This window comes from Phlebotomus papatasi, chromosome 1 (assembly GCF_024763615.1).
Source record: "Phlebotomus papatasi isolate M1 chromosome 1, Ppap_2.1, whole genome shotgun sequence".
Taxonomy (NCBI): domain Eukaryota; kingdom Metazoa; phylum Arthropoda; class Insecta; order Diptera; family Psychodidae; genus Phlebotomus; species Phlebotomus papatasi.
This window is the reverse complement of record NC_077222.1, coordinates 31605479-31630887: the sequence shown is the minus strand read 5'-3', so window position 1 is coordinate 31630887 and position 25409 is coordinate 31605479. Positions and strand designations below refer to the sequence as shown.

General features: G+C 35.0%; 4 protein-coding genes across 6 annotated transcripts in view; 3 read left to right on the top strand and 1 right to left on the bottom strand.

Moving 5' to 3' along the window:
• LOC129798817 (2-amino-3-ketobutyrate coenzyme A ligase, mitochondrial) overlaps positions 1 to 9687 on the top strand; it is a 30222-nt gene extending 20535 nt beyond the window's left edge. For both annotated transcript variants that reach the window (XM_055842193.1, XM_055842194.1), the window contains one exon: positions 9405 to 9687. In XM_055842193.1, the coding sequence (XP_055698168.1) occupies positions 9405 to 9565 (161 nt within the window). In that variant the 3' untranslated portion in view covers positions 9566 to 9687. The remainder of the gene's footprint in view (positions 1 to 9404) is intronic.
• Positions 1646 to 3379, top strand: LOC129798811 (jerky protein homolog-like). The gene is made up of 2 exons (XM_055842169.1): positions 1646 to 1971; positions 2048 to 3379. Exons 1-2 carry the CDS (start codon positions 1740 to 1742, stop codon positions 3319 to 3321), a joined length of 1506 nt encoding a protein of 501 aa, XP_055698144.1. The 5' UTR covers positions 1646 to 1739; the 3' UTR covers positions 3322 to 3379.
• On the bottom strand, positions 9591 to 19928 carry LOC129798820 (uncharacterized). Of its 2 annotated transcripts, XM_055842198.1 has the most exons (6): positions 19778 to 19928; positions 19491 to 19703; positions 19062 to 19380; positions 18788 to 18988; positions 13576 to 14055; positions 9591 to 10274 (listed from the first exon to the last, which is right to left on the bottom strand). In XM_055842198.1, exons 2-6 carry the CDS (start codon positions 19610 to 19612, stop codon positions 10164 to 10166), a joined length of 1233 nt encoding a protein of 410 aa, XP_055698173.1. In that variant the 5' UTR covers positions 19613 to 19703; positions 19778 to 19928; the 3' UTR covers positions 9591 to 10163. The 2 variants fall into 2 exon arrangements, with proteins under 2 accessions (XP_055698173.1, XP_055698172.1); XM_055842197.1 differs by having other exon boundaries at positions 19491 to 19928.
• A 2197-nt stretch (positions 19929 to 22125) lies between these two features.
• LOC129798825 (zinc finger protein 330 homolog) lies at positions 22126 to 23469 on the top strand. Its single transcript, XM_055842214.1, has 5 exons — positions 22126 to 22356; positions 22416 to 22650; positions 22713 to 22860; positions 22931 to 23095; positions 23155 to 23469. The coding sequence occupies exons 1-5, from the start codon at positions 22223 to 22225 to the stop codon at positions 23391 to 23393; spliced, it is 921 nt and encodes a 306-aa protein (XP_055698189.1). The 5' UTR covers positions 22126 to 22222; the 3' UTR covers positions 23394 to 23469.
• The last annotated feature ends 1940 nt before the right edge of the window (positions 23470 to 25409 follow it).

Below are 25409 nucleotides of genomic sequence, written 5' to 3'. Positions count from 1 at the left end.
GAAAAGCACAAACAATTGTATAAAAAAATTGTCTCCTAAAAAATACTCACGGAAAGGAAAGATAAACACGTATTTCACGGTTGCAAACGTGTTTATTGTAATCACTACACTCTTCTCTATACGAAACGCACCGACGCATATTTATTATTATTAATAAAATCACTCAAATCGCACAAAATCACTCACAAACTTTGTGCAAATTTTCAAAACAAATAAAATCTTTTGGAAAATATTCCATCTTGTCACTGACAGCTGAGCAACACGGCCAGCAACATAATTTTCGTAGTTCCGCTCTTCACCACCATGAACGCAAAACAGTGTCCTTCACATATACAGTAGACTCTCTCAAATTCGGGCATATAGGACCGAAATGTCAGCCGAATTAGACAGAAATTCGGGCGACATGTGCATATAGATATTGAGTTTACACACTGATATATATCGTAAATTGCATGAAAATCCCTCAATAATGCAAAATCACAGCAAAACTAAGACAAATCATGCTAAATTTGAGCATATTTGATTCATTTGATAATCATAATCAAACTTGAAAAATGACAACAAACTTTTTTTCAAATGTAACCGCTGCCCGAATTAAAAAGCAGCCCGATCTTAAAAGAGCCGAATTTGCGAGAGTCTACTGTATTTAGTAAGGGGTATTTTGTATGGAAGCTTCTTAAAAGTAAGGTGTGAAAGATAGGGGTTAATTTAGGCTATAATCCACGCTTACTTGGTCAGACGGGAAGCTACAAAGATATGGATATGTTTTATTGAACCACGAAGAACGATTTAACACTTTAGAAAAGCAAAAACTATTCTGAAAAAAATTGTCTCCTAAAAAAATACTCCGAAAGGAAATAAAAACACGTATTTCAAGACTGGAAATTTGTTTTGTTACCACGACACTTTTCTCTACACGAAACGCACTCACGCACATTTATTATTATTATAAAAAAACACTAAAAACACTGAGAATCTTTGTGATAATTTTAAAAACAAATGAAATGTTTTGGAAAATATTCCATCTTGTCACTGACAGCCGAGCAACACGGCCGGCAACATAATTTTCGTAGTTCCGCTGCTCACCACCATGAACGCAAAACAGTGTCCTTCACATATATTTAGTAAGGGGTATTTTGTATGGGAGCTTCTTAAAAGTAAGGTATGAAAGATAGGGGTTAATTGAGGCTATAATCCACGCTTACTTGGTCAGACGGGATGTTTCATTTGACGTTAATTCGGTTTCAACGGTTTCTTTGCACACCTCTGCTCTAGAATATGTAAAAACTAAAAATTTATGGAAATTCAAGGAACAGAAAAGGTGGCCGGAATTACAAGCTGGCCGGAATTTGGCACACTTACCCTAAATAGTCCAAAAAAAAAATTGTTTTTTTTTTCCCGGGTCATATATGACCCTAATAACGCGAAAGAGTTAAGTGAATCTATTTTCAAAATTAATTCTAATTAAATACAAGACGCAAATTAGTTCTCAGGCACCAACAAAAATAGCACAGAGTGGTGATATGTTAGAATTTCAACAAGTATCTCAATTCCCAACGCAGATACCCTCTTTGATAATCCGTTTTCTTTTCGACCGGTTAACCGTCATCCGGATGTCAAATTCAAAAAGTTTGTTTACTTTTTTGACGTTTTTAGTTTTTGTCGAAACGTGTTGCTGGGATTTTCTCTCAGTTGAGTTGGTGTCCATTTACATTGTGGCTTTTTTTGAGGAATTAACAATGAAGCGGAAGCACACGTCCACAAAGATTCATGATAAATTGAAAGCTATTGAGTTAGTGAAAAACGGAGAGAGACTTGCGGATGTGGCTGCATCCTACGGAGTTGGTAAACAGACTGTGCTGGACTGGATGAATCAAGAGGATCGCTTTAAGAACTATGCTGCACAATGTGCTGAGAATTCACTTAAAATGTCCATTAGGTCATCATACAATCCTCATATGAGGAAGAATGGTATGGACTTTAGACGAATACAAGTGCATTATATAGAAATAATTAATATTTGTATCTTTGCTGCCCCTCTTTGAAGCCAAGGGACGACAGCTTCATGATGTTTTGTTTGATGGTCTTCACGACGGTTCCGGCAGTTCTGGGTGGCTTAAATGCAAAAGAGACTCCGATGTGGAACAGATGGCAATAGGTGAAGAGGCTACGTCTTCCAGGGAGATGATGTTGTCAACATTCTATCAACAACTCCAGGAAGTCATCGAAAGGGAAAATATTGGATGCCACCAAATCTACAATGCCGATGAGACTCGTCTGAATTTCAGGAAATTGCCAAATAAAACCCATGCAGCCCGAATCCAAAGAAGTGCAGGAGGATTTAATCCGAGTAACGAGAGAATAACAATTTTGGCTTGTGCGAACGCCAATGGAGCACATAAGATTCCACTATTTTTGATCGGAAAGTCCAAACATCCACGAGCGCTGAAGAATGTGAACCCATCGGGCTTGCCTGTGAAGTATGAAGGTCAGGAATCAGCGTGTATGACGAAAACTCTCTTTAGACGCTGGTTTCACGAAGATTTCGTCCCAGAAGTTAGAAGGTACCTGAATGAGGAAGGTCTTCCGGAAAAGGCTATTCTTCTCTTGGACAACTCTCAAGTGCATCCGGATGAGGATGAACTCGTGTCTGATGGCATTAGAGTAATCTTCTTGCCGCCAGACATTACCTCCATAATTCAGCCAATGGAACAAAATGTCCTGGAAATGTTAAAGAAAAAATATCGAAGGATTTTCCTTGAATTCATTCTAGGACAAATTGAGAGTGACCCAAACGTGATGAATGCCGTCAAGGCGGTGGATATCCTGCAGACAATTACATGGACTGCCGAAGCGTGGTCTCAAGTGGATTCAGATACCATTGCCAGAAGCTGGAGGGGGATTTTTGAAATGACCATCAACTCAGATGAACCGCCAAATGACGAAATTAATGCTGACGATGTGGACATGGACCACTTGATCCAACTGGCCAATGGTCTACCTCACATTGATCCCATCATTGAGGAAGATATTTCATACTGGATACAAAGTGATAATTATTGGGAAAGTGAGAATGCAACTGTTGACATGGAGAGGGCGGTGAAGAGTACGAAGCATATCATTCCCAAACAAGAGTCTCATGAACCCGAAAAACTTCAAGAGCAGAACGTTGATGAAGAAATTTCACCAGAACAGGCGCTCAAGGCATTGGATGTTGTCCTGAAATATGTACGACAGCAAAAAGAAAGCCTTCCAACAATTATGACCATTCATAGGCTGAGGGAGGAAGCAGCTCAAAGCAGGGGGATAGTTCTCAAATGAAATGTAATTTGTTAATATTTGTAGTTTATGAAGACTGATAAATGAATTTTTGTAAAAAGTAGAGTTTTGATTACGGTTCAGCTGCAAGAGTCTCAAGAAAAAGTAAATCTTTAGGAAATTATAGTTATAGACTTCCCGTTGTCCGGGGTTAAGGCATAGGAGTAGAATGAGCCATCTAATTCACATTTGGAAAAAATATGAAGTGTACGAATCCTGAAATCCTACAGCTCTTCGTATAGGGGAGACAGGGGAGGTTTGGAACACTTCTTCATGTTTTGACTTTGAGACAGTTCCAAAGGTTCCAAAAAACCACGATAGGGTGGAATCACCACTTCTCGCCAGTGTCCCACTTTTCGCCACTTAAATTGAAATCGCTATATTTTTCGCGATTTATGAAATAAATAAGGCGCAAAGTTACAGTAGAGTTCCTCAAATTTGAACATTTGGGGGGTATAGATGACATTTCTCACTCCTCAAATTTGAACGATATTTTCAAAAACGTAACGGAATTCATGTGAAATCCACTTTCCGGAAATTAAGATAAACAACTTTAGAGAATATATCAATGTAATTTATTGTGAAATAAATGGAATTTGTTGCGGAAGTTAATATAAAACGATAATATTGAGGAAATACCAGAGAAAAATGGCACTCCACACAAAACTTTCTTCACATAACCTTAAATTTTACATTTTGAACTCAACTGTCGTTCAAATTTGAGGAGTTCAAATTTGAGGAACTCTACTGTACTTGTATTTTTACTGCTGCTACGTAGGGGGAAGTGGGGTACCTTTGAATTGGGGCAGCTTTGAAATTGAGCTTTTTTCTCCTATTTTTAAATGAAACTGGACCTTATTATGATATAATTTAGCTCAACAAACCAATTGCGAAGCTAAATTACATCATGATAAGCCTCATTTCAATTTGAAAATAGGAGAAAAAAGCCCAATTTCAAAGCTGCCCCAATTCAAAGGTGCCCCACTTCCCCCTAGAATCGAAAAATAGTAATTATTCCTTAAGAATTTTCGATTTTGAGCATTTTTTAGAGCAATATTCTAAGCAAGTGCATCGAATCCAATATTTCTTGTCCAATATACTAAGTGTCATCAAATTTTCATCAAGCAAAATGTACTTTTTTGGATAAATTATTTGTCTATTGAATATTTAATTACACTTGTGGAATAGATAAAATTAGTATTTAGTTAATTAATATTTCATTTTATATTATTTTTATATAAAAATGAGACATGGCGAAAAGTGGTAATATTTTGGAATGATTTTACCACCTGTCGCCATCTCTTTTCAATGAGCGACGCTAACTTCACTTTGTAGATTTTCAGTTGTCAAATCTGGATTGTTTACTTTATGCAATACAGTGCTGTCTCTCTGTATGCACACTCTCTATATGCACAGCTTTTGTGTCGGTTGCATTCAAAATCAATTTGTTTACATTTTGACAAAGTAATAAAGAAAATTATTTTCTTCGTAACTAATTTTTCTTGTTTTTAATTTTCTTAATTTTATTTTTTCTGTCTCATATTATATTTAAAATAACACGGGAAATTCTAGAACAATAAAAAATGATAATTTATTAAAAGAAAGAAAAAAAACCGTTGGGAATTTCAAAAAAAGTTGTGCATTCAGAGAGAGAACTGTCAAAAAAAGTACCCAAACTGTGCATATAGCGAGACAGCACTGTAGTCCAATAGTTTGATTTCTCAAATAAAAGCGAAGATAAATCATTTAAAATGAGTAATAATAGGGTGCTCATGAGGAAAGAGAAATACTGAATGTAATCTTTGCATAATATTGCCCAAAATAAGTGAGTTTGAACCTTTCCAAGTGGGTGGCGAGAAGTTGTTACAGAACTGGCGAAAAGTGGTAAAAAGTGGCGACGGAGTGGTTATTTTTGCATTGTTAATAAAAATCAGTTTTTTAAGTAGTCCAGAGTTAAATTGGAGGACAATTGTTTTCATGAATATGCAGCCAATACATTTAAGTAACCTTGTGTGAAATTTGAGTTATCTTGTAATAAGGGTTCAAAAGTTATAATAAAATTAATTTCCGTTTTTCCTAAACATGGCGATAAGTGGTTACTCCACCCTAGTGTATTACATAGGGGCGTATCAAACCTAACAAAAAGTGAAGCTATTTTTTCAATTTTCCTTGTAAAAATTTTGCAACCATTGCACCGCGACTTAAACAAACTTGCTCGTAGTTCTTGCATTATTTCGGCGAGCATTGCGAAATATGTATTTTTATGTAGCTTTTAATGCACGATTTCGAAGTATATTAAACTGATAAGTAAATTCTCTTTAAAGAAAAATTGCCAATAGTCTTCAGTGCCTCTATGCAAAAAGGTATAGAAAAATGAAATGTGGAGAAGCCCCTGATATTACAATTTCATGTCGTCTATAGAATACTTATGGGTATTGACTTTATAAAAAGTACTCGATAGAACTTGGAAAACAACTGAATTTTCTTGGAGAAGATAAAAGATTTAACTTGACGCTTGTCCCAAACCTCCCCGATTTGGGGCAGTATGGGACGCAAAAGGGGATGTTTAGGACGCATTTTTTCTAGCATAATTTACATTATTGGAACACGTTAATTAATTTTAAGTATTAGATTAAAAATATTTCTAATCGAAATAAAAATGTTTAATCTTTTTTTTCATACTTAGAAATTAATATCAATTTTATTTGTACAGTAGTCATTTATTGTCTTTATTGTCAATCAATTATTTAAAGTATTTTCTTATTATTTTCCATCTAGGGGAAGGTTTTGCACCTTCGTAATGTTGCAGCTTCGTAAAAGCTGATTTTTTTTCCAAGTTACTAAATTAATTTCATCCATGGACATATAATCTAAAAGCTAGTCCTACATCTCACATTTCCTGAGAAACTTGGAAGCCTAGGCCTTTTTTCCTGGGTCCAAAAGGAAAAAATAAGAAATGGGCCTACAATCGTAATTCTGATGTGTAATATTTTATGCATTTTTGCACACTGCAAGTGTCTTTTCGAAAAAGCAACTATTCCAAGTTATAGAGGGTTTATTAGGGTTAATATTTACCGTGAAAATCTTTTGCTTGAAGGGGGTCGTTTTTGTGGATGGAGGAAAATTCATAAAAATTACCACCCTTGCAGCTCAGGAAAATTGAATTTTGCAGCTTCGTAAAAACATCTGTCAAAATTACTGACCACCGAATTTGAGAATTCCTGACTGTTTTGGGTCGCACTGTGCACGCCGCTCGGGATATTTGACTCATCAGAGATTTCACTGAAAAAATTCACAAGAAAATTGGGATATTAAACAATTTTCACTAAAATCTCGAAGGCAAACACGCACTTCCCCATCAAAATGAGACTTCATCAAATGTTTTTATTTCATTTCTGTCAAATTAAACATTAAGCCTGAATCTGCTTATGGTAGGTGTGATTCTTTCATTGACCATACGGTGCGTTTTGAGAATTTTTTAAATTAATCACTGGTAATTCTAAGAATCATTGATGTTCAAAAAATGTCCGGTAAGACAGATTCGAGACGTTAGATAAAAAAACAAGGATTACAGTAAGTGTGATTACTACTTTCTGATTTGTGCAGTGATGAAACTAGACTGCTTATGGTAGATGTGATTTTATAATTGCCACTTCGATTTTGAGTATTTCTCATTCAATTTTCCTTATTTTAAAGTAGAACTTCCCATATTTCACTTTAAATTGGTGGCTGGTCATTTTTGAAATCAGTTACGTCCGAAATATGTTCTGTAAGACCAATTCGAGGTGTTAGAGAAAATCCGAGGATTACAATAGATGTGATTATGAGAGAATCTTTCCTAAGCAAGCTCTTAACTAACTGTCAGAATGCAGGGGAAAAATGGTTTTCCGAGTGTCAAAAAACATATGTTAGAAAAATAGCAGTGTTATGCACCTGACGGAATTATGTACACACAATTATGAAAGTTTGCCTACCATTGGAAGTCAATTAAGGAAATCATTTTTGAAATACGCTTGAATGTATAGTACACGGTAAAAAATTTCGGCACATATTTGTTTCAAAAATTAGCTCGTCCACGGACACCATAATTTTTGGAATAAATTTGTACTTTCTAGGTGAAACAAAAAGATACCCAATATTAGTAACGAATTTGTTCTAAAATGTAGCTCGTCCATGGACACCGAAAATTTTTGGAACAAATTTGTACCTTCTAGGAGGAACTAAAAGATACCCAATATTAGTAACGAATTTGTTCCAAAAAATAACTCGTCTAGTATAAAATCGTATCCCTTCTTCTCTCACACTCAGTCATCCGTCACCAACGAAGCGAAGAGGACGCTAAATCTGTGGCAATTTTCGTGCTACATGGTTCCACTTTTTTTTTATTTCGAGATTCCCTTCCTCTCCTGCTGCCAGCACTCGCATATAATTTCGTCATGCATGCATCTGTATTAAACACTTTGAAGTTGATTCTTATTTGATGTTCCTTATGAACTTTCACCACCGAAATCCATTTCGACTGAAGTATAGGCCTTAACTGTAAGACTAAATCGCTTACACGAATTTGTTCCCGACAATGGGAACAAAAATATTCCCCATATGAGCAACAATTTCGTTCCAAAAATTACCTCGTCCACGGACACCATAATTTTTGGAACAAATATGTTATAGATGTAGGAATAATATTGTTATAAAAAATATGTACCAATTTGTTCCTGAGATTGGGAACAAAACAGCCGAGTGCAACAAATTCTATTCCAACTTTCTGGAACAAATTTGTATAAAACGAAAACAATTCAAATTTGTAGACATTCTACCATATCAAAACGGTTCCAAAAGAAAACTAACAAAATTGTAACTATATTTCGTGGCAAAACTGTAAAGAAAACTTTGTGGAACAAACAAATATCTTCTCTAGGTACAAATTGATCCTTAAAAAAATTGTTCCAAGGAAAACTTATTCCAATATTTTGGTCAGTGTCCAAAAGTTTTTACCGTGACCCATGAAGTGTACGATCTCAATCGGGGAGTAAATGCCTCTGAAAACATCGATGCTACTGCTTCTCCTTCTGTATTCCTATTATTTTTTAATCAAAGACAACCTGGTTAATCCAGAGCCAGAGGTGCGGCGTGTAGCGTTGTCAGGAAGAAGTTAATTATAACTAAAGACATGATCAAGGTCCATCAAGCCGAGGGCGTGGCTTATTTTTTATTTGCTTAATTTTTCAATTTTCATATATTCTTCATATTTTTCCCATAGGGCAAGTGTGCCAAATTTCTGCATAGTTGCATGCAAGCGCCAAAGTCTCAAGTTTGAAATATAATATCTTTAATAGAAATTGATTTTTTTATTCCTTCTACTTAAGGAGTGTTGCTTAGAACCTTGTAGAAAGTTTATCGTCTTTATTTACTCTATTATCATTCTTAATACATTTTAAAATGAAGAAAAATGTAGACATAGCATTGGTACCCTATTTCGGCCACCTACATTCTCATAGTTCCTTGCCCTTCAAGAATTCTTCCAATGCCTTTTTCACGTCATCTTGTTTGTCGAAGCTACATTTTTTGTTATTCTTTTGCATTGTATAATCTCTAGAGTATGTAAAAAAAAACTAAAAATTCATGGAAATTCGAGGAACAAAAAAGGTGGCCGAAATTGCAAGCTGGCCGGAATTAGGCACACTTACCCTATTCCTTTAATAAATCTGACCTAGTTTTTTTTCAGGAAATATGTGACTTAATTCCAACTTTTAAAATATATCGCTATTAGATCAGATTCACTAAAGAAATGTGGGAAAATATGAAGTGTTCGAAGCCAGGGTGTCTGAGGAGCTTGAAAGCCTTCCCCTATTTTATTATTTCACCTCTGATTAAACTAATATCCTATAACGATATCTCAAAATGATTTATAGTAAAACCTACCCAAGAGAGTAGATATTTTGTAGCCATAAAAAAACTTGCAGCAAAGTAAAGGAGTCGCGAAAGCAATCAGCTCATTGAATTCAATTGCAACCAATCAAAATACTTTTCCATCGAGACTTGAGAATTCTCTAGTATTAAAATCACTTCAACTTGTTTCTTTTTAGAAAAAGGAATCTATGTGATTGGCTTCAGTTATCCGGTGGTACCCAAAGGAAAGGCCCGTATTCGTGTTCAAATATCAGCTGCTCACTCTGAAAAGGACATTCAACGATGCATTGATGCTTTTAGGGATGTTGGTAAGCAATTGGGAGTGATTTCCAAATGAAGAAAGAAAAAACACCCAAAAATCATTCGCATTGAAAATTCATCAATTGAATTTATTTATTATTTACCTTAAAAGAATTTAACTTTTATATATTTTAAAAATAAAATCTAGTGGCAAATAAACTTTGACTCAATACTCCTTGGTAAATTTAGCACTCATTTTTTTTTTACTAAAATCCCATCCCGTCTACAATGTTCTATTATATCGCTGGGTAAAATCACAAGAAAAAGAAAATCATTACAACTCAAATGAAACTAAGAAACTACACAATTTTTTTCTACAAGGTAAATATTAGGACAATTATTATTAAATTATTTTGGAACAGTTAAAATTCTTGCAAGAACTTCCCATTCATCTGAGTAAAGGCATTTTTTCATACACACAAATACTGCCTCAGATGTTGAGAAGAAATGTCCGTTATCGAATGCAGTAGAATGTGATGAAATTATTTTTTTCTGCATTCTCAATCATCACACGTGTTATTAATCCTAAAAATCTATTATTATTTTTATCGAATAAAAAGAAAAAAATCATCACCTTCCTCTCCGTCTGTCTGTCTCTCTCTCTCTCTCTCTCATTCTACTAAAACTAACCAATTCTACTTTTCGATGTTGAGTGAGCCACTTGTATTTGACGAGGCAACTGTGTTAGCTACTTGTGGTGTGGATGGCTGCAGTGGTCCAGAATTTGCTAGAGCTGTATTTTGTTTCTACGACAAAACAATATTCTATATTAGAATTCTATATGAATTCCGCAAATAGTTCGTCAAGGCTGTTCATATTGATTTTGATTATTTTTGAATAAATTATTGTAAAATAATTCCATTTCATGCAACTTTGTTTGGAATATGCTAATTTCATGTGTCTACCGAGTGCGTCATCTTAGGAATTTATACAACATTTTTAATTCGAAAATATAACAAAAAAAACAATTTCGAAAATAGAATTTCGAAATAATAATAAGAAAATAAAATATACACCAATAACCTTGAAACATTTCTATCAAGGTTATTTCAGGGTGACTTGTTAACGCAACTTTCCGAAAGCATATTCTCGCAAGGTATCTTCGAAAGTAGCTCCGATAAGTTCGAAAACGATACACAGGGGGCTACATTTTTGAAATGCCCCTAAATTTTCACGCGGTCCGGTATACATAATCACGGCGTTTCTGTTCGACATCTCGGCATTTTTTTCGAACTCGAAAATGTTAATGAATACGGAACTCCCTGTTCTCCCTTAATCTTTGAGTTTAGATATCTTTAATGTTACTATATAGAACGTCCCTAGGGTTAGACCAATGATTTTTAAATATTTTATAGATCCAAATAATTTTTCAAAAGCTCCGTTTGCGCTACAAAATTTATATAAAATTTTGATTACAGAATTTCAGTTTTAATGTTCCAAAATTATGACGTGACTTAGTTGTTATACCTTTAAATGTTTCATCTTGGCCTCTTTTGGGACTCAAAGTACCCAAAGGAAAACTAGGATATACTGGGAAGAACAAGTGTTTGGACTATTTAGTGTTGATAAAAATCCGATTCTTATGGGTGATTATAAATTATAAAGATATCCGTACCGGTCAAAATCCCGAACGCCAAAATCTCGACTTCCTAAAAAATGTTATACCTACTCCTACAATTGCATCTGTACTTGCTGAAGGCAAATGGAAGTTTTATGTGTTTTGGGAAATTATTCCACACATTAACCTCCATATAATTTTTTCCTTTTAAAGATCTAAACCATTCGAGAATTTGGCTATTCGGGATTTTTTACCATTTACAATATTGGCTTACGGGATTTTGAGTATTCAGGATTTAGGTTTAACGGGATTATGGTGCATTCTGGATTTTGGATCATTCGGAATTTTTGCTATTTGGAATTTTGGCCCAATCGGGATTTTGGCTTTCCAGCATTTTGCCTTTTGGAATTTTGACTTTCGGGGTTTTGGCCCAATTGGAATTTTGGCTATTTAAGATTTTGATCCATTCGGGATTTTAGACTATTCAGGATTTTGGCTTACGGGATTTTGAGTATTTCGGATTTTGGCCCATTCGAGATTTTGATGCATTCAGTATTTTGGATCATTTGGGATTTTAGCCCAATCGGGGTTTTGACTTTCCGGATTTTGGCTTTTCGAGATTTTCACTTTCGGAACTTTGGTTTTTCGTGATTATGATCATTCAGGATTTTGTCCCTTTTGGGATTTTGGCTCATTCGGGATTTTGGCTATTTGGAATTTTGGTCCATTCGAGATTTTGGCTTTCCAGGATTTTGACTTTTCCAGATTTTGACCCATTCAGGATCTGGACTTTTCGGGATTTTGACTTTCGGAACTTTGGTTTTTCGTAATTATGATCATTCAGGATTTTGACTCATTCGGGATTTTGGCCCAATCGGGATTTTGATTTTTGACATTTTGACCCATTTGGGTTTTAAAACTTTTCGGGATTTTGGCCACGAAGCTACTAAATACAAAGCCGGAAGAAGTTCGTTTTAGCAGTAATCTTATTGAGAAAATGTTTTAAAGTTTATCGATTTACAACTGATTTATAAATCATTGAAAATATTGCCTTAAATAGATTAGGAGTAATAGTTAGGAGCAAATTAGACTTCTGGTCAGGAAAGTATAAAAACTTTTTATTAGTTCATAACCGGTTTATGGTTCGTTCATAACCAATTGGGACCAGTTTAGATTTAATAGAAATTATAATACCTTTTGAACGAAACTAAACTTGACGAAATTCGGTTAAAAATATACTCTATAGATCTAGAGCATTTTAAGCTTTGATCTTGAAAAATCATTATCAGGAGTCAGTCAAATTTTCTAATATGGAAGAAAATTCCGCCTAGGCATTCCCTAAAACGTCTAAAACATATCCACATGATTTTTGAAAGGTAGAAAAAAGGTAAGAAAAAATAGGTAAAGTTAATGGTCCTTTGGCAGATTTATGGAGGGTTACCCAAAAATCCCAAGCCGTTATTTTAACCGTGTGGCCTTTAATCCTGGCAACTAACGAACGTGCAATCGGATCAAATGGACAAACAGCGTAGCATTATCTCTGAAATAGTCTCAAACGCGAAAATATATTGTGAAAAACTAGAATAAAATTTGGGATGAAAATTACTAATGAACCGTTCATTACCGGTTCATAACCGATTTTTAAATGACGCAGTCTTGTCAGAAATTCCAATATATTTCCAATAAGCCCAAACATGACACTATTCAGTTGACAAATACACTATCTAGAATAGCCTTTTTGACCTTTGACCTTGAAAAATCTATATTGTGAATGATTCAAAGGTATTTTCCAATATGGACAAAATTTCCGCCTTGAAAAAACATTGCATTGGGGAAGGAGATGGGGGGGAAGGGAAAATAAGGGTTATGTTAATGAGACGGTGGCCAAGTTATGGGGGGTCCTCCAAAATGTCCCAAGTCTCTATCTCTAACCGTTTGGCCTGTAACTCTGGTAATATACAAATAAACAATTACAATTAGTTATACCGAAAAATCTAAAGTGTTTTACTCCTCTATTCATATTCATATTATTTCCGACTACAGCGCCACTGTTGATGGTTCCGGGAACTCGTGATGTCTTAAAAAGGTCGTAATGTACAAAACTATAAATTATTAAATTTTAATAAAAGTAAATCATAATTACGAGTTTTTAAGTAAAAAATCAAAAGGATTTTCGAAAACTACAAATTTCTATCTCTTACTGTTCATTAGTCCCAACTTGTTGCATTCAACTGGGGCATTAACCAAATAAATATTCTATTCTATTCTATTCTATTAGCTTTAGCCCGATACGGTTTCATCAAAAATATTTTCAATGATTTTTCGTGACGACAAAAATTAAAATCTCGCCTAATACAAAGAAAGTTATTTAGTGTAAACAAACTGAATCTCATTATTTACTATCTCCTTGACTTCAAAATTTCCTTTCATTCGCGTAAGGTCTCATAACACGAGCAATAATAGAAGAATTTTTGAAAAATTGTACTCACAAGGGCATCCTGAGCTGAAGCAAGACGCTGCACGTGCTGCTGAAGCATGCCAATATCTTTGGTAAATCTCTCATTCTGCGTTTGTGACTCTCCACGCATCTTCTCAATGGTTCTCATTAAATTGTCCCTGGAATTCTCCAGATTTCCCAATCTCGTGTCCGTGGTTTCCTTGGCAGCTTCCAGATCTTTCACATCCTGCTTAAACTTGGACCAATCCTCTTCAATTGACGAAACATGCGACGATGTATTGGACACACTGTCGTACAGTCTGTCAATGTGTTTCTTCTGATTCATCTCATCCTCCTCAATGCTCTTTGTCTTCTGACTCAGGACATTATTGATAGCATTGAGACTATCATTCATTTTGGCTATTTTATCCGTGAACATTGCTGTAATATTTGCAATATTTCCATTTTGCTGTGGAACTGAACTATTCAGATTCACTAGGGAATCGTTCACCCTCTTCTCCAGCGATATCTCCTAAATAGTCGGCAAAAAAAACAGATTGGACCGATAAGATGAACATTCTGCTTCAGGTGGTAATATAGGTTTTTTTTGCTTTGAAGTTCGTGATAAAAAAAGTACAATGGAAAAGACTTTCGCACAATACTGGAATATGCAAAATTTTGAGCTTTTCGAAATTTTTTTTGAGTTTTTCCTTTTAAATATGAGATAAAATTTATTTAAACCTTGGCAATTTAACTTCGCAAATTAAAAAATCAATTTTCCGGTGCGAGAAGAATGTAAATTAAATAATACTAGTCAATAAATAGTTTTGTCCTACTGATTGGCTAGAACTCGAAAACATTTAAAACTCCAACCAAAACAGTGGCGTCCAATAAAATAGAATCACTCCTTAAAACTTGATTTTTTTTAAACTTTTGGTAACGTTTTTCTAGTATGTTTAAAAAAAATTAATTAAGAAATTTTAAAGTAATTGCCATACGTCGAAAAAGTACAGTACTGGCCGCAAAAGGTCTGTATTTTTACTCAGGATGCGTCAAAAGTGATGTTCTGCTCGGCCAAAAAATAGAATCACTTTCATTTATAGTTATAAACTGAAATTCATTTCGAGTATATCAAAAATAACAAAATTTTAGTTTAATGTCAGTAATTATTTAGTATCTTGACAATTAATTTTCCAAGTTTGCTTAAATGAAAGTATGAGGAATTGGAGTAAATGTAGAACTTTCTCGTTAGAGGCTCTATTAGATTTTTGAGGCTAAGAAAGCATGGAATGATCGTAAAAGTCAAAGCTGACTTCATTAAATTACGAAAATCAATAATCCATAACACAATATAGTGTTTACGTAAACATAAGACTCGGAATTTGGCTGCCACCGGTTCCACGGGTCAATCGTATTAAGAAAACAACAACAATTCAGGATTTTCGAATTATTCAATGTAGTAAAATCAACCTAGCATTTCTTCATAAGGTATTCTATGGGACAAATTAAGTTGAAAGGGTTCTCAGATAAGTCCTTAAGTCTTAGCGTTGATGACAAACCTCCGGAGTGAAAACGGTAGAAAACTCCTTAAAATTTTTTGTCATATAATATATATTTTAGAAAAAAAAATTTTATAAAATATTTTTTTTATTGCATAAAGTGTTAATTCGTTATTGATGGTTTAGTAAAACATATTATAATTCTCGTAATCTTTACTATTTCTTTAATATTCGGAAGTAAAATCACGAGGTGCATGTGACAACTTCATTTTTTCTCCATTTTATTTAGGTGAAAAAATCCACATAAATTCCACGAACATTCCATGGATATATTCCACAGAAAAAATCCAGCATAAATCTATCAAATTTTCCTTGGAACCCTTGGAACCCTTGGAACCCATTATGGAAAATTTCCATGGATTTTTTCAAGGAAAAATACTGGAAAATTCCGAGGAATTTTTCGCTTCTTATTCCTATCACGCTTTCTTTGCTATGGGAATGTATGGTAGGGTAAGTGTGCCAAATTTCGGCATAGTTGCATGCAAGCGTCAAAGTCTCAAGTTTGAAATGTAATATTTTAAATACAAATTGATTTTTTTATTCTTTCTTCTGATAGTGTGTTGATTGGAACCTTGTAAAGAGTTTGCCGTCTTTATTTACTCTGAAATCATTCTTAATACATTTTAAAATGAATAAAAATGTAGACATAGCTTTGGTGCCCTATTTCGGCCACCTTCATTCTCATAGTTCCTTGCCCTTCGGGAATCTCTAGAGTACGTAAAATCTAAAAATTCATGAAAATTCGAGGAACAAAAAAAGTGGGCGAAATTGCAAGCTGTCCGGAATTTGGCACACTTATCCTATATGAAAGTATACACTGTTTTGTAAGAAATAAGCAAGTATAGCAGAGGTGTGCAAGAACCGTTTGAAACTGAACAAACGACAAATGAAACTTGTACGTCAATGGCCAAAACGCTACCTGAACAATCGTTCGAATTTGACAGGTGAGAAATGTCAAAAATACCCCCCGAGCGTTCGAATTTAGAAGAATCTACTGTACAGAAAATGCAGCCCGGTCAAGACATTTCTGATTATAGCTCGGGTCAGGGAACATCGAGGGAGGAGTGTGACCCACCGTTGGAAAGGTCTCGACCCCAGCTACAACATATTGCAATTTAAAGAAAAAGTATCGTCTAGTTTTCGAAATATTCGAAATCGATTAATCGAAAATCAATTTTTCGATTAATCGGACCTTCGATAAAATCGTGTGAAATTGGGATGTCATAAGGGTTGTAGTATTCCACGAGAGCTTTCCAAAACACCAAAATTTTTCCAATTCTGATAATCAGAAGCAGTGATATGACCATTTGAAAATTGATTTTTTGAATTTTTTTTTTGAAGGGGAGTCGGAGGGGGTTAAGTTTGGTATCGATCGAAAGGTCTTAGGCCCAGCTATAACATACTAAAATTTGATCCCGTTCGATGCCATAGAGGCTGACTTATTAAGAAAACAAAATTTGGGGGTATTCCAAAATGTCGGATTTCACCTGTGACCACAAAAGTTGAGATTGTAAAGAATCTCAGCTAACTCATACAGTGAGTGTCAATAGTTTGTTGCCTAATGGATGTTTGAGAAATCAAGTGAAAAAAATGATAGAAAAAAATACTTTTCCAAATTTTTCTTTTTGCAGATGAATTCCTTGTAATCCGTAGATATTATTTATAATTTTCAAAAAAAATAATTAATTTTATTTCATATCAAAAATAATTGTTTTCCAAAAGTTGGTAATTTTTGAAAAATCAAAAGTTTGTTGCCTCATTTAAAAAACTAATTCAAAATGGTGAAAACGTGCAACCAACTTTATGTAAACCGTTTACATTTTGAGCTTATGTCATTTGATAGGCAAATGGTGGATTTGTACATTTTTAAGGCTGTCAATGTTAAATATATAGGTGTAAGAGTGATGTTAAATAACAAGAAATAATCAGTTTTTTGATAATTCATAATTTAGGTTATAATGGCAAATTACAAAAAGTTGAAAGGTGGGATATTGTCCAGAGATACTGCTGGAAGGAATCGGCGTCGCTTAATTGCCAAATTTTATGGAAATTCATGAAAAGTTATACATAAAATGGTCAAATATTATAGTTATGAGGCACGAGTACATCTGAAAAACGCTACTGGTAGACCCAGGGTTTCGACTCAGAAAGTCGATAACCGCATTCTAGGTATCTCTGATAGTAACCCCATGATGTTTGCTTCAAAAATTCAAAGTCGGCTGGTTACAGAAGGCATACAGGCTTCAAATGCTTCGAAAATCAAACTCAAAATGAAAGAAAATATAAGAATAGGTACTTGGCTCGCAAGATTCCATTGGTAAGCAAAACCGAACTGCGTAAGAGGTTGTATTTTTACGTTTTTAGCATGCTCCAAATGAATTTACAACCTTTTAACCAGATTGGTTTTGTTTATCAATGGAAACCTGCAAACCAAGTAATTATTCTTACCACTTTCATTAAATTGCGGTTGGTTTGAAGCCTGCATGCCTTCTGTAACCAGCCGACTCTGAATTTTTGAAGCAAACATCATGGGGTTACTATCAGAGATACCTAGAATGCGGTTATCGACTTTCTGAGTCGAAACTCTGGGTCTACCAGTAGCGTTTTTCAGATGTACTCGTGCCTCATAACTATAATATTTGACCATTTTATGTATAACTTTTCATGAATTTCCATAAAATTTGGCAATTAAGCGACGCCGATTCCTTCCAGCAGTATCTCTGGACAATATCCCACCTTTCAACTTTTTGTAATTTGCCATTATAACCTAAATTATGAATTATCAAAAAACTGATTATTTCTTGTTATTTAACATCACTCTTACACCTATATATTTAACATTGACAGCCTTAAAAATGTACAAATCCACCATTTGCCTATCAAATGACATAAGCTCAAAATGTAAACGGTTTACATAAAGTTGGTTGCACGTTTTCACCATTTTGAATTAGTTTTTTTAATGAGGCAACAAACTTTTGATTTTTCAAAAATTACCAACTTTTGGAAAACAATTATTTTTGATATGAAATAAAATTAATTATTTTTTTTGAAAACTATAAATAATATCTACGGATTACAAGGAACTCATCTGCAAAAAGAAAAATTTGGAAAAGTATTTTTTTTCTATCATTTTTTTCACTTCATTTCTCAAACATCCATTAGGCAACAAACTATTGACACTCACTGTACATAACCTCAACTTCTACAAAAAACTGCTGTGAGTAAGAAAATCTGCCCCATTAGTTCTAAATTTTGAGGTTATGTAAGGCCTAGCCTCAAAATCGTGCAAGGTCAAATTTTTGTGGGCCAAGTCCGGCTTTCTTATTTAAATAAATTAAGGATTAATAAATTTACAATATTGAAAGCATTAAATAAATGTAGATTAGCTGTAATTCGCGTGAATCTTAATAAAATTTTAATGTAATACTTTAATAGCGCTTTGAGATGGGAAGTGTTAATGTGGTATCAAGCGAGTGTAATTGATCTCTCTCAATCTTCAGAGTTCGAGCAATAAAAAGCACTCGCGAGAAATTGTGCTTTTGTGGATTAAAGTGAGTAAATATTTATCACCTCCTGACTTATCTTTCTCACTGTTACAATTTTCCCAGAGAACATTGTAAGGTAAAAAGCCTAATTTTTCCCATGGCAATCAAATCACGAACTTTCTGGGAAACCGACAATTAAGTTTGTATAGAATCTTCTTACCTGCAGATGCTGATTGAAGGCAGTATTGTTGTGCACTTCCTGCTGAATTCGCGCCATATGATCCTTGAGATCCTCAACGGCTGTGGAGAGATCCTTAATTTTTGCCCCAAAGTCCGCAATACTCGTCTGAAGGACAGACATTTTCTCATTGTCATCAGGAATTTCTGCCTTTTTGTGCACCATTGCCTTCAGCTGAGCCACCTGGAAGGGCAAATGAGGATGGAACGGGGGTTTTAGAAGGATTTCCAGAAGGGAAGGAAGAGGAAAACCTTACCTCTTCTGTGAAATTCCTCAGAGTTTGCTGGACATCTTGCAATTTTGTCACTATGGCTGTCTGATTGGCCTCTAAGTACTGAGATGTCTCATGCCATTCCTGCAGAGACTGGGGCACATTCTGTGTTGTTGCAGACACCTTCTGCAGTTGCCTGTCCAACTGACGATTGCCCGTATTGACCACGGCAATGATGTAGGAGAGAATCAGGAGCCAGCACCATGTTGTCACAATGGCAATCCACAAACCGAGATTTTTGCATCCACCAGGAACTGGCGGTGGTGGCTGTTTCTGCTTGTAGCCTCCCTTTGACTTTGTTTTCCTGCAAAAATGTGCCATAGTGACTCATTGCGTGATTTCGCGGCATAAATTTAGAAGAGCTCTAGCTGTCTGTCTCTGCAAAAGACCCTGAAATTGTCACTCTTCACTAACCTGCGGACTTTCCGTTTCCTTGGCACAACTATTTCAGTCAACTCAAGATCCGACAGACTCTTGGAGTCATCTGAGTACTGGAGTAACTGAAATGTTTCCTTCTTCACATTGTTATTCTGCATTTTTCACAACACTTCATTGGATTCCCTTTTTCTTTCCTCCCTTTTAACCCTTTTTGTTTTTTCGCTCTTGCCCTTCTCCCTGGGCCAAGATCTGCAATGGGGCCAGCCCCAAAAAAATCCTCTATAATCCTCTGGCCTACTTGGCCACGTAAAAAACACACTCACCGTGCAGTTTATTGATCAATGAATACCCCTTATCACTCACATAACTATCACAATTGGTATTAAAGTCAGAAATTTGCAAAAAATAATACCTCCGTCGTCGCGACGAAAATCACCCAAAGCACACACACATTTGCACAAAACTCGTCTAAAAAACTGCCTCAAAAGCGCATTCGAGCAGTGTGAAGCAGTGTTGCCAACTGTGGGGGATTTTCCCTATATTTAGGAGATTCGAGTGGGCATTTAGGTCCGAAAATTTTGATCTAGGAGTTAGAATATTTTTTTTTAGAAATTATCGAAATTATCCCGCCAATTCTGAGATAAAGAAGCCTAAAAGATTTAAGTTAAAGCTTTAATTTTGACACTAAAGATTTCGAATTCCGAGTTATAGGAATTTTGGATAAAATAGCCTTTAGCGCCCCTAAAGAAATTTGATTATCCAAAATGTCAAAACAAGACGTTCCAGTTTTAATAGTGCATGAAATTCTGATTTATTATCAACAAAAAGAACAATGTCCACGGTTCCTCCTCTCCTCAGTGTCGCAATTTCACTGCAGTAAATCAAGCAGAGTTCAGTTATCGCCAAACTATCGGCAATTGCTCCACTAAACACGACATCCATTCAGCAGAAGGCACAGGACGATACTCATACAGATTTACTAGTTTCAGAAATTTTTCTGGCAAAAAATTAGCAATTCAGGTCAATTAATTTCGAGTGGTAAGTAATTCAAACAAGAAGTGGCTGTAGATAAGTGACGAGGTCAATTTATGGTTCCAGAAGCTTCCTGGACCGTAGAAGAGAAAGAGGGGCCCCAGCACACTTGTCAGCCAAAAGAAATACTTCGTCAATTTTGTCCTGGAACACAGAGATACTCTGGACGCATTAAGTGACAGATATGATCCCCTTTGGTCAAACCTTTGATGAACTCTCTTTCCGGAACATCAAAAGGATTCGATTCATCTCTCAAGTACCTCATTCGTGATCTCTGCGCACGACTAAAAAGGATAATTAGTCTTAAATCAGTTCAGAAGTTCATTCCTGAGAGCTCGACACACAGTCTTTCCGTACAGAAGTAGATCTTGAAAAATTCGAAAATCTATTTGAAGATCCAAAAAAGAGACTTTCTTACTTCTTGATAATTCCGCAAGGTGGATGAGGTACATCCTGTTCGAATTTCGAAGTGCTCAAGTGTCAAAATGTGACAGTCTTCACATTTGTTGCGAGGAAAAAAACTGAACAACGACGTTTACTGTTCTCGCCCCAGTATTTAATCACTCCATAATCACTGAGTAACTCTTTTGCCAGCTTTTTAGTGTGATAATTGATAAATTTTCCCCACCTTGTTCGAACATTTAGTATGAAAATTCGAAATTGAATTTGAAATCTTCGAACATCAACGACTTTTTGTTCAAATAGAGTTCCATTTACCTTTCATCCAAGACACTATTGGAGAATCAAAATCTACTTGTGATCGGGCTCATTATCAAGAAGTCAGAAAGTCTCTTTTTTGGAACTTCAAATAGATTTTCGAATTTTTCAAGATCTACTTCTGTACGGAAAGAATATTGCATTAAAATAATTTCATGTTACACTATTCGCACTGTCTTTCGATATTTGGAAGAGTTTATAAACGTTTTATTGAGAAATATTGCAATTTTGCTACAAATTACAAGCCACGGAAGTGAGCAAAAGAAGTTACGGCAAATGCTGATTATTGAAAATTTTGTATGGAAATTTGTCGTAACTTCCCCAAAAATGGAAGTTACGACAAATTCTGATAAATTTTTCTTAATTAAGGGCACTTACGATAATTTTTGTTTAAAATAATTTTTATTGGGCTTAAAAAGTTTCTTTTTCACAAGTTCGTTTAATAAACAAAATTGCGCTGATTCCAAATATGTATATATCTCAAAATCGCAAAAATGAAGTTACGATAAATGCTGATTTAACTGACGATTATTAGAAAATTCTATGCTATATTATACTTCATTTAATAATTCATTTTCATTCGTGAACAGACATGCATACATAACCTCAAAATTATTTTTTATGTAACCGTTGATAACTCGTCCGGATTACGCTGATATCGGATTAGAGAGCGGGCACTGTATTTACCACTTTTTTAGTGACACAGTTCCACTTGAATAATGGTAAAATTACATTTTTGAATTACAGGCTGGAAATTTTTACACAAATTATTTTTTATACAAAATTTACCATTTTAATAGTGGTAAAAATTAAAATTTACAATTTTTTTAGTGGTAATTTGGAAATTACACGTTATTATTTTACACGATTTTTTACTGTGTAGTTGGCAACACTGCCAAAAGCGTATTCGAGCAGTGTGAAGTTGCTCACAAATCTCTCTTCACAAAGTGAGGTTAAGTTGCGGGTGCGGTGTTTTTCAGGAGTTTTCCAGCCGCTTTTCCCACAACCATTCCCCCAGGATGCCGAAGAAGAAAACTGGACAGCGGAAGAAAGCGGAGAAACAGAAGCTGAGACAGAAGGAAATCCGCAACAAGGCTGTAGATATCGCTGAGTATCCTTGCAATGGCGTTATGGAATGTGAAAAGTGTCAAAAGTAAGAAAATCTCGAATTTCTCTGCAATTTCCCACTAATGCCCCAGCTCTTTTGGTCAGAAAACAGAAGTCTCGTGCCTTCTGCTACTTCTGCCAGAGTGTCCAGCGTCTTCCGGTGTGTGCCCAATGTGGCAAGGTGAAATGCATGCTGAAGACGGGAGATTGCGTTGTTCGCCATCCGGGAGTCTTTACCACGGGACTGGGAATGGTTGGGGCTATTTGTGACTTTTGCGAAGCCTGGATTTGTCACGGGAGAAAGTGTCTTCAATCGCATGCCTGTTCATGTCCTCTTCAGGTATACATAAAACACAAAATTTTGACTTTCCCGGAAAGTAATACCCTGAAGGTTCTTCCCAGGACGCTGTCTGCAAGGAATGCGAGAGAGGTGTTTGGGACCATGGTGGTAGGATCTTCAAGTGTTCATACTGCAACGGATTCCTCTGTGAGGATGATCAATTTGAGCATCAAGCTTCTTGTCAAGTTCTTGAATCTGAAAACTACAAGTGTAAGATTTTCAGGGAATTCATGCTCCCCATCTTGAGAACTGGACATTCCTCATGAAATTTTTCCCACAGGTCAATCGTGTAACCGTTTGGGTCAGTATTCATGCCTGCGTTGCAAAACCTGCTACTGCGATGAACACGTGAAACGGAAGGGCTTCAAGTATGAGAAGAATAAGCCCATTCCCTGTCCAAAGTGCAATTATGAGACATCTCAGACTAAGGATCTCAGCATGTCAGGTAAGATATGACAAAGAATTCCCTAAAAGAATCGCAGAAATCACTAATTCCTCTTCCAGTGAGGAGTCACAAATTTGGACGGCAGAATCTTCCGGATGACTACGATGATTACTACTCGTACGGCGAAGGTGCTGCTTCCAGTGGCTACAGCGGCTACTCCATGAATAATCCAGATCAGGAATCTGATGACTACACTGAATCTGACGATGAGGATTACGAGGATGACGATGAAGATGAGACCTCAGGATCTGACGAAGATGAAATTGACGAAGAGAAAAACACCGAAACAAAAAAATAACTTCAAATCTCTTCCTCTCAATTTTGTGATTCCATCTTGTTGAACCAATAAATTTCTTAGTAAATTTGTTGCAATATTTCTTTTCTTTCATTCCAAAAACAATTCTTCCCAAGGAGATTCTAATCAAAGCGATAAATAAGGTGTGAAGATCCACTTGCATTTTCCCACTCAATTGCAAGGTAATTATCGAGTTGGTGATTATGGAGTAACATATTTATGATCGTTGCTTTGTCTGCTCTTGTGGCTCTTGTTGATATTGAAAAGAAATATTGACGTTGATACAATCAATGGATTGATGGTCAAATACTTCCTCAAAGAATTTATCAAGAGACGGTTTATCTACATCAAACAAATATTATTCGTGTGCTTCCGATAGTCTTAAGATCCTCTTGAAACTCTTGAAGTTATAAACCCCCATGACCTGGCAAAAAAACTAATCTAAAAACTAACTAAATACTAAACGAAATAGGATTCATCCCTATTGCGATTCACATAAAATTTCATGTCTTTAGATCGGGCTCAAACAATACCAAAGTATTTTGTAGCCTTACTAATAACAAAATACAGAAGGTTCCGGGATTATGCACACAATTATGGTGCTATTCCAATAAAAAATGAACTTTTTTCGCCCTTCACTGTTCTCAAGTGCTTCTGCATTATCGACTTTTGTTTGTGTTGGTTCCTGTCTCGACTGTTTCCCCCAGTCTTCGTCGTGTGCCTAAAACCATCAAAAAGTCGAAACAGAAACTTACACAAAAAAGTCGACCATGCAGAACCAAGATGAATAAAAACAAATAACAAAGTAATAAGGTGGGCCAGATCGGACTGGTGATGACGTAGATACTTTCTGGAGGTTATGTCAAAAATCATCTGTTCGTGACTCGCGCCAAAATCTCATGCGAATACTTTTCTATAAAATGTTGGGAATACATCAAAATTATTAGTTTAATTGTTAACAGTAATGACTATTTTTATCAATTAAACTAATATTTGATGTTGTTTCTGTTTTTCTCATACCTTTTTGCCACAAAATTCTACTGGACAAAAATTTTTACCACGAAACCCGGCAGACCATACACCATATAAGCAAATCACAAATATGTCAGAACATTCAATACTCATATTACGTTCTTTGGAAAAAACTCAGAATAAGTAAAATAACATAGAATTCAAAGCATAAAAATCACATAGAATACCAAATTGATATAAAATGCCGAGTTCAGCCATTCTCATTAAAAAGCAAATATTAATTTTCTTTAATTTCGTAAGACTTCTACAATAGTTAAATTAAGAAAACACACAAAAAATGTTAAAATGAGTTTTCATAGATTTTATTAACAAAAAGCTAATTTATTAAGTTAATTTTTTCCAACACTGGCAAGAATTATATCAAACATACCACATACCAATATACTTTCCTCTAAAATTGGCACATTTACGTATATATTAGGTATGAGTGTTTTCAGAAAATTTTATTAAAGTTTCAAAGGGAATTCAGAAAATAAATTTAAGGTGACATTTGAATTCTCAACCTTATGGTTCTTTCAGTACAATTTTACGACTATTTTGGATCTTATATGACTTAATTTTTATCCATTATTTTCACATTTACAAGTATTTTGTGTTTTTTTTTTACCAATTTTCATGCCCCGAGACCTATTAAGTGTCATTACCTGATGAAGTTTGGCCAACGAAGAGAATTCATTCAGACAAAATTGGCATTTTCTCATCTTTGGCATTTTTTTTATATTGCAATACTTGAGAGATAAATATTTACGATATTCGGAATTTTTTCGTTATTCTCATAATTTATATTCTGGATTTAAATGTGCCTTTTTTGATAACAACTGTAGTCTTAATATTGTGGTAAAACCCATTCAATTGTTCATTCTTTTATAATGTAATACTTATGTAAAAGATGTGACACTTTACCGTACTTTGGAAATTTATCCGAATATTCTGATTTGTCGTCTATTTTTTTAATTAAAATTATAAAAATGTTATCAACTAATTTTT